Consider the following 14,750-nt stretch of genomic DNA (forward strand, 5'->3'; position numbering starts at 1 on the left):
CTTCTTTTAGGAAATAAGGCAGGGCAAGTGAGTGAAGTGTTCGTGGAGGGAGCACTTTGGGACTGGTGATCATAATTCTATTGGTTTTAAAACAGTTATGGAAAAGGATAAGCCTTGTATAAAAGTTAAAGTTCTTGATAGGGGTAAGGCAAATTTTGACAATAAGAGATAGGAACTTTCAAAAGTTGATTGGAATACTTCGTTCATGGGTAAAAGGACTACTGGCAGGTGGGAAGTTTTCAAAATTGAGGTAATGAGAGTTCACAAGCAAGATGTTCTATTAGAGTGAAAGTAAGGCTGGTAGGGGTAGGGAACAATGAATGAATAAAGATATTGAGGATCTGGTCAAGAATAAGAAGGAGTCATATATTAGGTGTGGACAACTGGATAAAGTAAATCTCTTGAAGAGTGTACGGGGTGCAGGGGCATTTTTAAGGTGGAAATCAGGAGGACAGAAGGGGGATGTGCGATAGCCTTGGTAGATAAGGTTAAGGGTAATCCAAAGAGGTATTACATGTACATTAAGAGAAAAAGAGCAACTAGCGAGAGAAGCGGGCCCCTTAAAGATCAACAAGATTGTTTATATGTGGAACCGCTGGAAATGGGAGAGATGCTAAATGAGTATTTTGCATCAGTTTTTAATGTGGGGAAAGAAATAGAAGCTAGGGAACTCGGGGAAATAAATATTGATGTCTTGAAAACAGTCTGCATTACAGAAGAGGGGGTGCTGGTGGTCTTAAAAAACATGAGTGGATAAATCCCTGGGACCTGATCAAGTGCATCCCAGGGCATTGTGGATAGTTAGGGAAGAAATTACGTGGCTTCTAGCAGAGATATTTGTATCATCTGCAGCCATGGATGAGAAGCCAGAGGACTGGGGGTTGGCCAATGTACCTTTATTGAAGGAAGCCTGTAAGGAGAAGCTTGGGAACTATAGACTGGTGAGTCCGACATCAGTGGTAGGTAGGTTGTTGCAGGAGATTCTGAAAGATCGGTTTTACATGCAAGGAGAGGCAGGGATTGATCAGGGACAGTCAGCAAGGCTTTCTGCATAGGAAACCATGTCTCACAAACTTGATTGAGTTTTTTTGAGGAATAAATCATGAAGATTGATGAGGTGGAGCGGTAATAGTTGTTTACTTGAACTTTAAAGCCTTTCACAAGGTTCTTACCTGGTAGACTAATTAGTAATGTCAGATCACATGGGATTCAGGGTGCATTTGCCAATTGGATATAAAATTGGTTTAGTTACAGGAGGCAGAGAGTGGTGGTGGAGGGTTGCTTTTCAAACTGGATGCCTGCAATCAGCAGTGTTCCGCAGGGATGGGTGCTGGGTCCTTTGCTTTTCATCATTTATATAAATGATTTGGGTGAGAGTTTAGTAGGGATGCTTATTAAGTTTCAGATATCACTTGGTGATATAGTCAACAGTGAAGAAGTTTATTTAAGATTACAACGGGACCTTGATCATTTGAACCAATGGCTGAGGAGTGGAGTTTAATTTGGATAAATGTGAGATGTTGCATTTTGGTAAAACGAACAAAGGCAATTATTCAGTTAATGGTAGGGCCCTAGGGTGTGTTGCTGAACAGAGAGACCTACGGGTTCGGGTACGTAATTCTTTGAAGGTTGTGTCACAGATAGACAGGTCGTTAAAAGGGTGTTTGTATGCTTGCCTTCAATGCTTGGACCATTGAGTTTAGAAGTTGGAACATCATGTTGACGTTGGTGAAGCCACTTATGGAATACCAAGTTATAAGACCATAAGACAAAGGAGTGGAAGTAAGGCCATTCGGCCCATCAGGTCCACTCCACCATTTAATCACAGCTGATGGGCATTTCAACTCCACTTAACCGCACTCTCCCCATAGCCCTTAATTCCTTGCAAGATCAAGAAATTATCAATTTCTGCCTTGAAGACATTTAACGTCCCGGCCTCCACTGTGCTCCGTGGCAATGAATGCCACAGGCCCACCACTTTCTGGCTGAAGAAATGTCTCCTCATTTCCATTTTAAGTTTACCCCCTCTAATTCTCAGGCTGTGCCCACGGGTCCTAGTCTCCCCGCCTAACGGAAACAACTTCCCAGCGTCCACCCTTTCTAAACCATGCATTATCTTGTATGTTTCTATTAGATCGCCCTTCAACCTTCTAAACTCTAATGAATACAATCCTAGGATCCTCAGCTGTTCAACGTATGTCAGGCCTACCATTCCAGAGATCATCCATGTGAATCTCCGCTGGACACGCTCCAGTGCCAGTATGTCCTTCCTGAGGTCTGGGGCCCAAAATTGGAAATGGGGCCTAACTAGAGCCTTATAAAGTGTCAGAAGCACATCACTGCTTTTTATATTACAACCCTCTTGAGATAAGTGACAAGTCACTTATGGTCGCCCTGCTGCGAGCAGGACACTATTGAACTGGAGAGGGTGCTGAAAAGATTTACAAAGATGTTGCCGGGTCTGGAGGGTTTAAGTTATGAGGGGATGCTGATTGGCTGGGACTTTTTTCATTGGAGCATAAGAGGTTCAGGTTATTGACGTTTATAAAATCAGGAGTGGCAGAAATAAGGTGAGTAGCAAAAGGTCTTTTACCTAGGTTGGGGGAGTTCAAAACACATTTTTTCAGGTGAGAGAAGGAAGACTTAAAAAAGTTACTCGGGGGGGCACCCTCTCCGCACAGAGAGTGGTTTGTATGTGGAATGAACTGCTAGACGAAGTGGTAGATGAAGGTACAGTTACAACATTTAAAAGATGTTTGAACAGCTATTTGAGTGGGAAGGATTTAGAGGGATACGAACCAAATGCAGGCAAGTGGGACTAGTTTAGGTTGGGAAACTTGGATGGCATGGACAAGTTGGACTGAAGGGTCTGTTTCTGTGCTCTATATCTCTATGATTGTACGACTAAACTCAATATAGGCAGTCAACCATTCATTAGGGATTCTCAGATACTTCCAAGTAAAGTTTAAGGGCAGCAGTTTAGATATGCTACAATAGTTAATGAGACAAAACCAGTATTTGACCGTTAATAGATTGAAGTGATGGAGATAGCATCCTTATCTTCACCTGCAGGGCTCATTGGGTTTTCTTGCCCTCTCCTGGTTCATCTTCCATTTGAAGTGGAGTCATACTGGGCTGGAAATGTAGGTTTCGCTCCTATCTTCTGAGTTTCTCCAGCACTTATTGATGTAATTCCATCCTAAGGAGTCAGCTGTCTTCTGAGCCTGCTGCCTGATGTGGACTTGTTGAGAAACTCGATGTCTGTCATCCACTCGAATCCTTCCAGCCAATGGGCATGGCACAATGACTCAGAAAGTTAATAAACCCATTGCCACCTTGCCCACACTTGGCTTGAGGTCAGCTTTTATTGTAAGTGTTTTTCCTCAGGGGCATGTAGTACCAGTAGCCTGGTAATCTTCAAAGTGCTAATTTTCCATTTGTCGTTGTTCGTTACAGGTTGTTTATTTTCGGATATATAGAGAGAAGTTCAAAGCTGTCTCAGCTAAATGTATTAACACCAAAAAGAAAGTAGGAAAATGAAGTTCCAGTTTCTAAGAGGAATTGGAGGATATGCTGACAGAATTAGAATAATTAAAGTGAGAGGGGATTTATATTGCACAGGTCAAGCTAAACAATGTATTCCTGTGGTCTAAAATTCAACGTAAACTAGGAATAGATTCATAAACTAATGCTGTCTTGTCTTCAGATGATTTTGAAATCTAATCTATCAGACCCAACACCCAGAGATCTACTTGAGCATACAGGACAAAAATTAAGCTGGCAGCATTACTTGAATTATTGGTTTTAAGTGTATTGGCCTAGTCGATCAGTTGACAAACTTCTCAAATTGAGACATATACAGAAGCTTTAAAATCATATCACACTCTTAGCTGTCATCAGCACTAAAGAATCTTTACGAAATTGTCAAAACATGTACACTTTCTCAATGATAATAAAAGAGGATTCACATTCTGTTCTTGGTGTTTAGTCAACCTTACGTCGTAGGAACAAGCCAGAGCGTAAAGAGCGTATCAGTGAACAGACCTATCAGCTGTCTCGATGGACACCACTCATCAAGGACATCATGGAGGTTGGTGGCCTTTGGTTGACTCAATAAGTGAAAAATAAATCATTCTTTAATGATATCATTTTATGTCAACATTTTGGAGTATAGTTTCAAAACAGACTGGTTGAGGAGAAGACAAGATTGAAGCTTGGGCGTCTCCCCATATCTCCCTGTTTATTACATATTTAGACTAAAGACTACATCACAAATATACAAGTCTCTCATCTTACATGTTATCAAAGGCTTATATCATGAACTGTATCCCCTAATGCTAGTTCATCTGCCATGAATGTTTCTCTGTATGTAATTCTACTATTTACATGCTGAACATCAGGCTTCTATGTTAGTGATAATGGGAACTGCAGATGCTGGAGAATCCAAGATAATAAAATGTGAGGCTGGATGAACACAGCAGGCCAAGCAGCATCTCAGGAGCACAAAAGCTGACATTTCGGGCCTAGACGCTTCATCAGAGAGCTCTCTGATGAAGGGTCTAGGCCCGAAATGTCAGCTTTTGTGCTCCTGAGATGCTGCTGGGCCTGCTGTGTTCATCCAGCCTCGCATTTTATTATCTAGGCTTCTATGTTACTCTCTTTTCCCCGTTAACTCCGCACACACTGTGCTATTTATGTCAGTGAGGAGCAGCTTGATGACAATTATGGGGTCCCGCCAGGGTCTTACTGCCGCTTCTAGCTTTTACCCCACCATCATAAACATTACATAAAATATTAATCATTCACAAATTAGCTACTTTGACTACTTTTTTGCAAGATTTACTGAACATTTTTCCTTTGTATCCCTGACTCTCCCCATGATTATCTGTGTTGGGGAGGCCAGGAAAGTCAATTTCAAGGTGTAGAAACATTTGAGGTAAAGTTGGTGAGCTTTCATTTCTTACTAGCTTTCGTTAGATTAAATAGTGTTTGCTGAAGTGTCTTGTGCTGATGGAACTGCAGGAATGAATAGGAAAGTCGAACTGTTTCTTTTCCAGTGTTAGCACCTAATTGAACAACGTTGTTAATTCTCTGAGAAAAGGAGTAAGTTGTTCATCCATATGTAGTTGTTCTCCTAATAAAAAAAACTTGCTACATTGCAAATTTACCTGTTCTTCAAAAATGTTCAAATCGAAATCATTTATGTGCGTGATGACTTGAGAATTATTTGTTTTGATGCTTGGTCTGTTCTTTAGACTTTAGTACCTCTTCAAGGTATGATATATTTTCCTACAATTAACATGTTGATACAAGACTGGACAGTTTTGCCTTTGCTGATGTAGGGTTTGGAATCACACTTGTGACAAGATACTGTAGTGTTGGATTGGTTAATGTTTTACATTGATGTTGTTACGTAACAGTACATTCTTCAGATGGGAAGTTTCTCTTCTCTGATCAAACGCCATGTGTTTTAAGTGCTCCCCATTCTCACAGAATGTTTGCTTTATGAAATGTTTGTAGACTGTATATCAATGACTATTGCTGCATTGAAACCTGCATTGATTCTATTACAAGTAAACCTTCATAGTTGCATCATTTGGATAGTAATGAGGCTACCCAGAGTCTATCCTAGGAGCTGGTATCTGCTATTGAAGTGTGATCTCAGTGCCCCTTTTGGTTTTGAAGTGAAATATTGATGAAAAATGGTTAGAAAGTTTTCCAGCATAGATTTGGTTTCATTGATCAGTTGGCTACATGACTCATAATTTGATGTTGTTCCCATGTAGTAGAGATGTTTGCTAACTTTGTCCTCATTTGATGTTCAAAACCTTAGGAATTATGTGTTCCACATTTAGTGATGTGATGATCTATTAAATGGATTGATAGCTTGAATTTTTATGACGGTAAGATCAGTAGAGGTGAATTTTGTTGCATTGATTGGTTGTTGACCAACAATTGAAGTTGTCAATTTTTTTCTTTGCCTGGATTTCCTTGTGCTATGCTTATTTTATTGTCTTTTATTCTTCATTGGTTAAAGTTGTTGTTGAATCTTTGACGTGGTAGTACAAAAATTGGAAGTGGTAATGTCTCTGGTACGTTAAATTTGCCGTTTGGTCATGCTTTACTAATTTGATCTGAGATGAATGGAAATATTCCTTTTCGACAATTGATGGAGAATTTCTAAAAGACTTGAGACTAACAACTTTCTCAAAATGGTGACATTAAATTATGACTCAATGATAGTTTGTCTGTATTAAGTATGGCTGCTGTGACATTATTGATGCTGAAATTCTTTGCATTTGAGGTATTTTTGGACTGAGTTCAACATCACCTCTTTATTGCTGATTTGTTTTTTGTGATTAAAATTGATAAAAATTGTTTGTTAGTGAACCAAACTTCAACTTCTCTCTCAAATTGTTGAAATAATAAAGATTTAACTAACTTCACTGATTGGGTTCTGAAGTTTCAAATTCCAATAAACAATTTTTATCCCATGACCAAAGAGGAGTTGCAAACCTCAGTGTGCAGGAAAGCAACCCATACTGATCACATCCTAAACTTCCACAGTAACTGCCCCAACGTCCACAAACAAAGCTACATTAAGACACTATTTAAACAGGCTACCAAGCACCGCAGCATGCCAGAACTACGCAGGAAAGAGGCAGACCACCTATACAAAATCTTCGCTATGAGCAGATATCCCTGCAAATTCATTTGCAGGTGTCTACTAAATGAACAACAACAAGAGGACACAATGTGCTCTAACACACTGGCAACATGGCCCTACATCAAGAACTGATGAGACTCCTATGACCACTAGGAATCATGGTAGCACACAAGCCCGCAGCCATGCTACGACAAACACTCACAAGGTTTAAAGACCCCATTCCCACAAAATGCAGAATCAATGTAGCTTACAAAATACCATGCAATAACTGCCACAAGCATTACATCAGACAGACAGGAAGGAAACTAGCCATGAGAATACACGAACATCAGTCAGCAGCAAAAGAACATGATGAACATTCCTTAATATCGGTATACTCGGACAATGAAGGCCATCAGTTTAACTGGGTCAACTTAACCATAGTAGCCCAAGTCAAACATTGATATGCATGGGAATTCCTAGAGGCATGGTTCGCAACCCATAATGCAATCAACAAACATCTAGAATTGGACCCCAAATACAAACCCATACAGAACAGAAGTGAAATGACACTATTCACCATAATGGACTGGACAAGATGAATTCCAAGAGAGTAGAACAATGTCACTTCATCATAGGCCTCACTGATGATGTTACCTCACATGGTGATGAAATGTCTTAATGAAAGCAAGCCAGCTCAGCGAGCAAGTCACCAACTTCACCCACAACCTGAGCTACAAATCTTCGCTAAAACCTTAAATTTTTATTCCCAATTTCTCCACTGCAAGTGATTTACTCTAAGCTTGTTTCTGAAGACTATTCTTAACTTACTTGTTGTTAACTTTATCAGCTAGTAAATAGTTTTAAAATTATTAAATCACCATTAGAACTCTTAATTTAATGTTTCAGGTAGAAACAAAATGTTTAATTCTTTTCTCACAGTGATAGTGTCTGGTCATGGACCATTTTTCATGTGTGCTTGATCTGGATGTATCCTCTTGCTTACTGATGGGTTTCGTCTGCAAGCACTACTTCTATTGAAAGCTTGTTTTCCCTATTACTGGATTTTTCTGTTGAGAGATCATTTCTATTGCTTCACTGCAGTGACAAACATATCCAGAACATGCCCATAAGCTTGCTCTAGGGTGGTAAAGCCCTTAGACAACAATAATAATTCAATATATTGGAGAATTTAATGGAATTGTTTTGAGCACTCCGCAAAAATTACTTCACCACGTTTGCCTTGGCAATTGATGTCCAATTCAGTTAAAGTACAGCTTTAGATGAGCTAGGCTGTATGACTGGGTTATAGGCTGCTGGAACTGTATACTCACAGTGAACATGGAACTTAACTCTCAGGATAAAGCAATGTATTATCCCCATTAAGTTCATTGCCATCCAGCTTCTGCACACTCACTAAAGACTTAACCAAGTAGCACAGGCGTGTAACTCAGTGCTGTTTTTTAGAGACTTTTTCTCCTGTCCCCACAGATTTCATTTGTCTCTCTTTAGATCTTTCTTTTATCTGGATTATAATAGGATCAGAGGATTAACAAAGTTTAAATCCAGTGCTTGATTGGCTGTCATGGTGGCTCAATGGTTAGCACTGTTGTTGCAAGAGCCAGTGACCCAGCTTCGATTCCATCCTCCAGCAACTGTTTGTGTTGAGTTTGCACCTTCTCCTGGTGTATACGTAGGTTTCCACTGGGTGCTCCAGTTTCCTCCCACTGTCCAAAGATGTGCAGGTAGGTGGATTGGCCATGCTAAATTGCTCATGGTGTCCTGGGATATGCAGGCTAGGTAGATTAACCATGGGGAATGCAGGGTTACAGGGTGGGTGCGATGCTGTTTGGAGGGTCAGTGTGACTTGATGGGCTGAATTGCCTACTTCCAAACTTTGTAGCCATTTCCTCCCCAGTCCTGGGGCTTTAACGGTAACTATATCATCACTTTTACTGATCATTTTGAGATCAATTAATTCATCACCAAATTGGAACTACACGTGTGGTGTTCTGGGCTGCCAAGTCTTGTACTGAACCTTACCTTTCCTATTAAAACAACAAGGGGGGTGACACAGCAGAATGATTAAGGTAATAGACAATACTGATCATTTTATAAAGATTTTTGGTTCTGTTAATGAGCTGCAAGGTATTACACATTTTTACAGTGATTTATTATCGGGCTTTACTTTCCAAAAAGCATTTGCACAAATAATATATGTGTAAAGAAAACAAACTGCAGTTATGTAATTAGGTGAGACTTTTAAAAAAATAGCTCAATGATGTATAGTATTGTTTCCTCAGAGTAATTATATACTAAAGCAGAAAGACAATGTGTGACTTCGAATGTGCAATGATTAATATTCATCCTAAATGTTTCCTCTCTAGGATGCCATTGATGACAAATTGGACACTAAACATTACCCATACATTTCTGCTCGTTCTACTGCCTCTTTCAGTGCCACTGCAGTCAGGTATTGCCTCTATATGCTGTTTGAATTAGGTGCTCATATTGCTTTTTTGCCAGTAAGACATCTTTTAATGTTCGCTGCACTGAAATGCTCACTCAGGCAGCCTGCAAAGACCAATGTGGCATTTTGAGCAGAACAAGTGGCTAAACTGTTGTTTTGGCTCAAGACCATTTCTTGGTCAGCTCAGAAGCACATTAATCCGAAAGAAACTAGCAAAGTATACTATGTGGAGGTGAGATTTTGTTCTGGTCAGATTCCCCTGTCAACATCATCCTACTAAAGAGGTGGGAAGGAGGATTGATGAGGGAAAGTAACTTCACTGCAGAGGGGAAATGTACGTTGATGGGACATCTGAAGAAACAGATGAAATAGGCCTCTTAAAACTAAGATGTTCATTGCAAAAGGAAAAGCCTTGCAATTAACTTGTATGTTTCACAGCATCAAGGCATCCCAGAACAGTTTACAGTTAAATACTTTTAACTTATATTAGTATAGGAAATGTGGCAACCTATTTGACACAGTAGAGTCTCATAACAGCATGAGGTTAATCGTCAAATGAGATGTTCAGGGATGTTGGAAGTTAAGTGTTGATCAGGTCACTGGGGAAAGTCCTCTATTTTCTTTTAACTAGTATTAGAGTAGGCAGAGCTTTAATTTTAATATCTCTTCCAAAAGTCAACACCTCCAATAGTGCAGGACTCCGTCAGCATCATGTCGACGTTTTAGCCTGGGTTATATGCTCACATCTCAAGTATGTTACTTAGAGGTTACAATGGCCCTGAATAATTCCTGGCTTTAAATTGCTCATGTTTAATATATCTTACTTGGATATGCCTAGAATTGTCAGATATTAGTTGTATGAAATATCTGCATTTGGATGCAAACCTAAGTCACATTCAACAATCTTGCTTAGATAACAAGGTGTAAAGCTGGATGAACACAGCAGGCCAAGCAGCATCAGAGGAGCAGGAAGGCTGATGTTTTGGGCCTAGAAGCTTCTTCAGAAATCTTGCTTGTGGTCTTTAGCAAGTGGATGTGTCTGCTTACATCCTGGCAAAATATCATTTCTCCAGTATGTAATATTATGCCAAGCCATTCCACCCAAACATTTCTTGTCAACGTGTTGGCTAAAAAAGATTATATAAACTGCCTTCTTGGGTGGCCAAACATTTGGCTCATCAGTGCTGACACCTGTCTCGATAAAGGGCCTGACCTGGGGACAATAAAAAAGGCTGATGAATGCTTCAGTAACTGTATGAGTAACCTACAGATTGTTGACTGTACTGGCATAACATTTGCATTTTCCTCCTTTATTTGTGATGAATTAGAGATTTAAAGTTAAGCCTGCTTCACTCCAGCACCTTGCAGTCAGTTTAATAGATAACATAATTCCTAAAGTTGAAATGAAAATATACAGCAAAAACAAATAGATAGAACACATAATAGAGATAACATAGCAAGAGAAGACAGTGGACGAGAATGGACGAGGATGGAGGGGGAGGGAAGGTTGTTGATGTAACAGTTCAATATAGTTGGGGTGCAGACCACTGCCCTGAGGAATTCTTGCAGTAGTGTCCTGGAGCTGAGATGATTGACCACACCCACAAAACCTTTGTGCCAGGTATGACTCCAAGTGGTAGTGAGTTTCCCCTGATTCTCACTGACTTCCTTTAGGTCAAAATATTGCCTTGGTGTCAAAGGCAGTCTCTCTCACTTCACCACAGTTCAGCTCCTTTAACCATGTTTGGACTAAGGCTGTAATGAGATCAGGAGTCTAGTGCGCTGGTGGAAGCCAAACTGGGCATCAGTGAGCAGGATATTGTTGACCAAGTGCCACTTGGTATCACTGTTGACAACCGCTCCCATCACTTTCTGATGATTGAGAGCAGACTGATTGGGTGGTAATTGGTTTGGATGTGTCCTGCTTCTTGAGTGCATGATGTACCTGGGCAATTTTCCACATAGTTAAGAAGATGCCTGTGTTGCAGCTGGACTGGAGGGATGTGGAATAACAGAAATAAACAAGAGAGACTAAAAAGACCAAAGGAGGGAGTGAAGAACAACTATTAGGAGAATATATTGTCCAAATTCTGTGTTTCAACTTTCAAACTTAGTGGGGAGAATCATCCCTGAATCTGCAATATTGAACACAAGAATTCTGGAAAATAGGTCAATTTTAAAGAAATGTATTGGGATAGTTCTGTAATATTAATATCATGAAGGTGAACTCTGTCTAAACATGTGGCTGATGATTGTAGTGATTTATTACAATTGTTGACATTACTGTAACTATTTTTATGTAGTGCCCGATATGGCCACTGGCATAAAAATAAAACACCCGGGGAGTACAGGACAGGGCCACGCCTCATCATCTTCATCATTGGAGGAACCTCATGCTCTGAGATGCGCTGTGCTTATGAGGTCACACAGGCCAATGGAAAATGGGAGGTGTTAATAGGTAAGCACTGTAACCTCAGCCGTCACTTTATTTAACGGTGGTAAGTTGGTTTAAGTTCATTCCTTACAAAGAATTGTTTCACGTAATCCAGTTAATTAAAAAACCTTTCATTTCCTAATATATGCTGAACTTTTAGCTGTAAAACTAAAATAAATGCTTAATGATGTCTTTGTAACTAGTAGCGTTTAGCATCTACATGCTTTGCTTTTCTCTTGAATGTCACTTCACATGCTTATTATTGTTGCTATTGCTATGCTTTGATAGATCTATTGTCCATTAACCACAACTGTTTTCTGCTGTCTCTACCAGTGGTTGTTCTGTGGCTATGTTTGAGTCTTTCCTTTGCTTCTGGGTCATCTGCCTTGAAGCCCTGGCTTAACTCCTCATTCACAGTGATAGCCTACTATAGGGCTTCAGGACAGAGTTATTTTGAATTCCTCACAGTGACTTCAGCTTGGGGAGAAACCCAGTGAGAACAGAAAGATGCAAACTTTGTGTAAATTTGCATGTATATTTATTCCGCGCATCTTCTCTTCCCAGGAAAGTTAATTTTGGCATAAATGGGCAAGTTGTAAGGGTGTTAGCTGGCCTCTGTTCTCTCACAGGTTCTACCCACATTATCACTCCTACAAAATTTCTCATGGATCTGAGACACCCGGACTTCAGGGAGTCCTCTAGGGTTACATTTGAGGATCAGGCTCCCAAAGAGGAGTGAAAAAGGCAAATAAAAAGTAAAACGTCAAAAAAGAAACTCTTCTCTTTTGAAAGATTTTCTTTGCTTACTCTACTAAAACTTTTCTTTCACAACTGCATTTTTATAATTAAAAAAAGTAATGAACTGTTTGTACAACTTGTAACTTTTAAAGCAGAAGGTCTTAAATATGACAAAAAGATTTAAATTGTTATTTAATAAATGTAATATTGTTATAGTTCAAACTTTTCTACTTAACCCTTTGAATACTGTTAAGATGGTTCAGGCATTTTTCTTGCATACAAAATACAGATCCTGACATGTATGGTCAGAATTTTGGTAGGAATATTAAATTGTTGATAAAAGAATCAAACTCATGTAAAAAAATGACTTCATTTGAAAATAAATTTAAAAATGTATATTTCTGCAGAGAAATGCTACTGCAAAGGGTTAATGCAAATTGCTTGTTTAAAAAAAAACTCATCCTTTACTTAAAATAATCTTGTGAAACATTTCCTTCCTATTAAAAGCTCGCCCTTTCCTAGATTTTAGCATCTTCAAAGTTACTTTTCCAAAAAAAATTGTGAATTCTAGTAATTATCTGCAATGCTATTAAATTTGCAGCATCCCTTTGCCTCAAGTTAACACTATCACCAGAAGTAGTTGTTATAACATTGACTTTTTTATCCAGACAAGACACTATTTAGATGATACAAAGTCATTGAAAGCATTTGCAAGCACAAAGTTGATTTCCATAAGTAAAATGGATAATTGAATTTCAATATTCCAGGGAAAGAGGTACTGCATTTTTAAAACATTATTCTGAAAAGTTACCTTAATTTGGTTTATGATAAAATTTGCACTTTCACCAATCTAAACTGTATTATGTCTCACAACTGCAGGATCAACACACATTCTCACTCCCCAGAAGTTACTTAACTCGTTAAAGAAAATGAATAAGCCAGATGAAGAAGCTAGCAGTTAAGAGTGAAGCCATGCATCAAGACGTTCACACATTCTTATTTACAAATGTTTCCTTCCCAGTGAGGAGAATATTATTACCTGTGAAGTTTTGGTGTTGCAACCTTTGTAATTCAACATGTATGCATTGAGCTAAAAATAATAAAGCTAGTGAACTTAGCTAAACCTGTTTAACAATGGATGCAACGTTTTGAAACAATTAAAAAGCTACATAATACTGTAATTACCAAATCTTATAAGGATGCTCGGAGTACTGCTAGGACATGTGTAAATGATAGAGTTATGTTTGTTTATTTAGTGTACATTTTTATTAGTGGAGGAACAAGATGCATGAGGTTAATTTTCAATTAATAAACAGTTCAAGCCAAGTTAGAATTTGTAAGACTATGAATGAGAAATATTTTATTAATAGTCTTCAACTACACAGCATGAGATTGATTGTTTAATATTCAGTGTAATGCTACCTTTTGAAGACTTCTACATCCCAGAGGTACAACAGAGTTCATCCCAATTTGCTTTGGACCAAGGTTTATGGAAATTATGTTTGACCAAGTGGCATGAGATCATTGAGAAACCTTTCTGTTAAAGATGGTATTTGAATCAAAATTTTTGAACAGTTTCCTCCACTAATTTTCAAACTGAAGTATTCCTCATCTTTAATGTGTAGTGTCAAAGTCATGCTTGCAGAAAGGGCCAATGGTATTTCAGTATTGTATTTAGTAAAATGCCGTTTCATTGGTTAGTATCAACAGAGAACATTATGCACTGAAATGTGTAGTGTGTATGCCATTTTGTTACTGTATAGTCCACTGATGAAAATGTGAAGTAGCCTATTTTAATTTATGAGCGTCTGTGCCCTGTGTCTGTATTGTTGTGTTACGCTCGTTTGTGGTTATTGAGGAAAAGTTTTCTTCTGGGCATTGCTACATCTTCCATTTGTTGAAAGGCATATTATCGACCAGTCTCTGCTTGTTCAGTTACCAGAGCAAAGGCTGTGTATTGCACTGACTGCTTTGTGATGCAAAAAGCTTATTTTGCTGTTGTGTATGATCACTGTGTCAAGTCATATTTATATTGAAGTTATTTATCTGAGAACTTAGTCTGTCTTGATCCCATGTCTCTTTAAAATAAATTGGATTCTGCATTCAAAGTGTTCAAGCACAAACTGTACTTTATGGTACTGAAACGGACAAATAAATTGAATCTGATGAGATTGCTTGTAGAATTGGTCAATATAATGTTCCACTAGTTTTGTCAATCTCCATGAGCAGCTGCTTCAATACAAAATAACTCTACAGTCACTGGTTGGTAAATTAGCAAGTCTTCAACAGACCCAGTTCAGGGCAAGAAGGTCCATGTTATTGAGAGGTAATTTATAGTTTTTGGGTACTACAATCTCATTTTCAGGACCAGTTTTCATTCTTACTAACTATTGTAATCCGAAAACCTCCAGTATTTCAGTTGACATAATAGACACACACAGAATCAGAATTAGAAAAACCCA

At 38.8% G+C, this 14,750-nt stretch overlaps 1 protein-coding gene across 3 annotated transcripts in view; it reads left to right on the plus strand.

Moving 5' to 3' along the window:
- The window catches only part of LOC125465447 (syntaxin-binding protein 1), a 111,956-nt gene extending 97,497 nt beyond the window's left edge, over positions 1 to 14,459 (plus strand). For 2 of the 3 annotated variants that reach the window (XM_048558981.2, XM_048558979.2), the window contains exons 16-20: positions 3,989 to 4,090; positions 9,034 to 9,119; positions 11,420 to 11,574; positions 12,180 to 12,305; positions 13,168 to 14,459. In XM_048558981.2, coding sequence (XP_048414938.1) covers positions 3,989 to 4,090; positions 9,034 to 9,119; positions 11,420 to 11,574; positions 12,180 to 12,289 — 453 coding nt within the window. In that variant the 3' untranslated portion in view covers positions 12,290 to 12,305; positions 13,168 to 14,459. The remainder of the gene's footprint in view (positions 1 to 3,988; positions 4,091 to 9,033; positions 9,120 to 11,419; positions 11,575 to 12,179; positions 12,306 to 13,167) is intronic. The other variant, XM_048558980.2, reaches the window with a different exon arrangement.
- The last annotated feature ends 291 nt before the right edge of the window (positions 14,460 to 14,750 follow it).

The sequence above is a fragment of the Stegostoma tigrinum genome, chromosome 29 (assembly GCF_030684315.1).
Source record: "Stegostoma tigrinum isolate sSteTig4 chromosome 29, sSteTig4.hap1, whole genome shotgun sequence".
Taxonomy (NCBI): domain Eukaryota; kingdom Metazoa; phylum Chordata; class Chondrichthyes; order Orectolobiformes; family Stegostomatidae; genus Stegostoma; species Stegostoma tigrinum.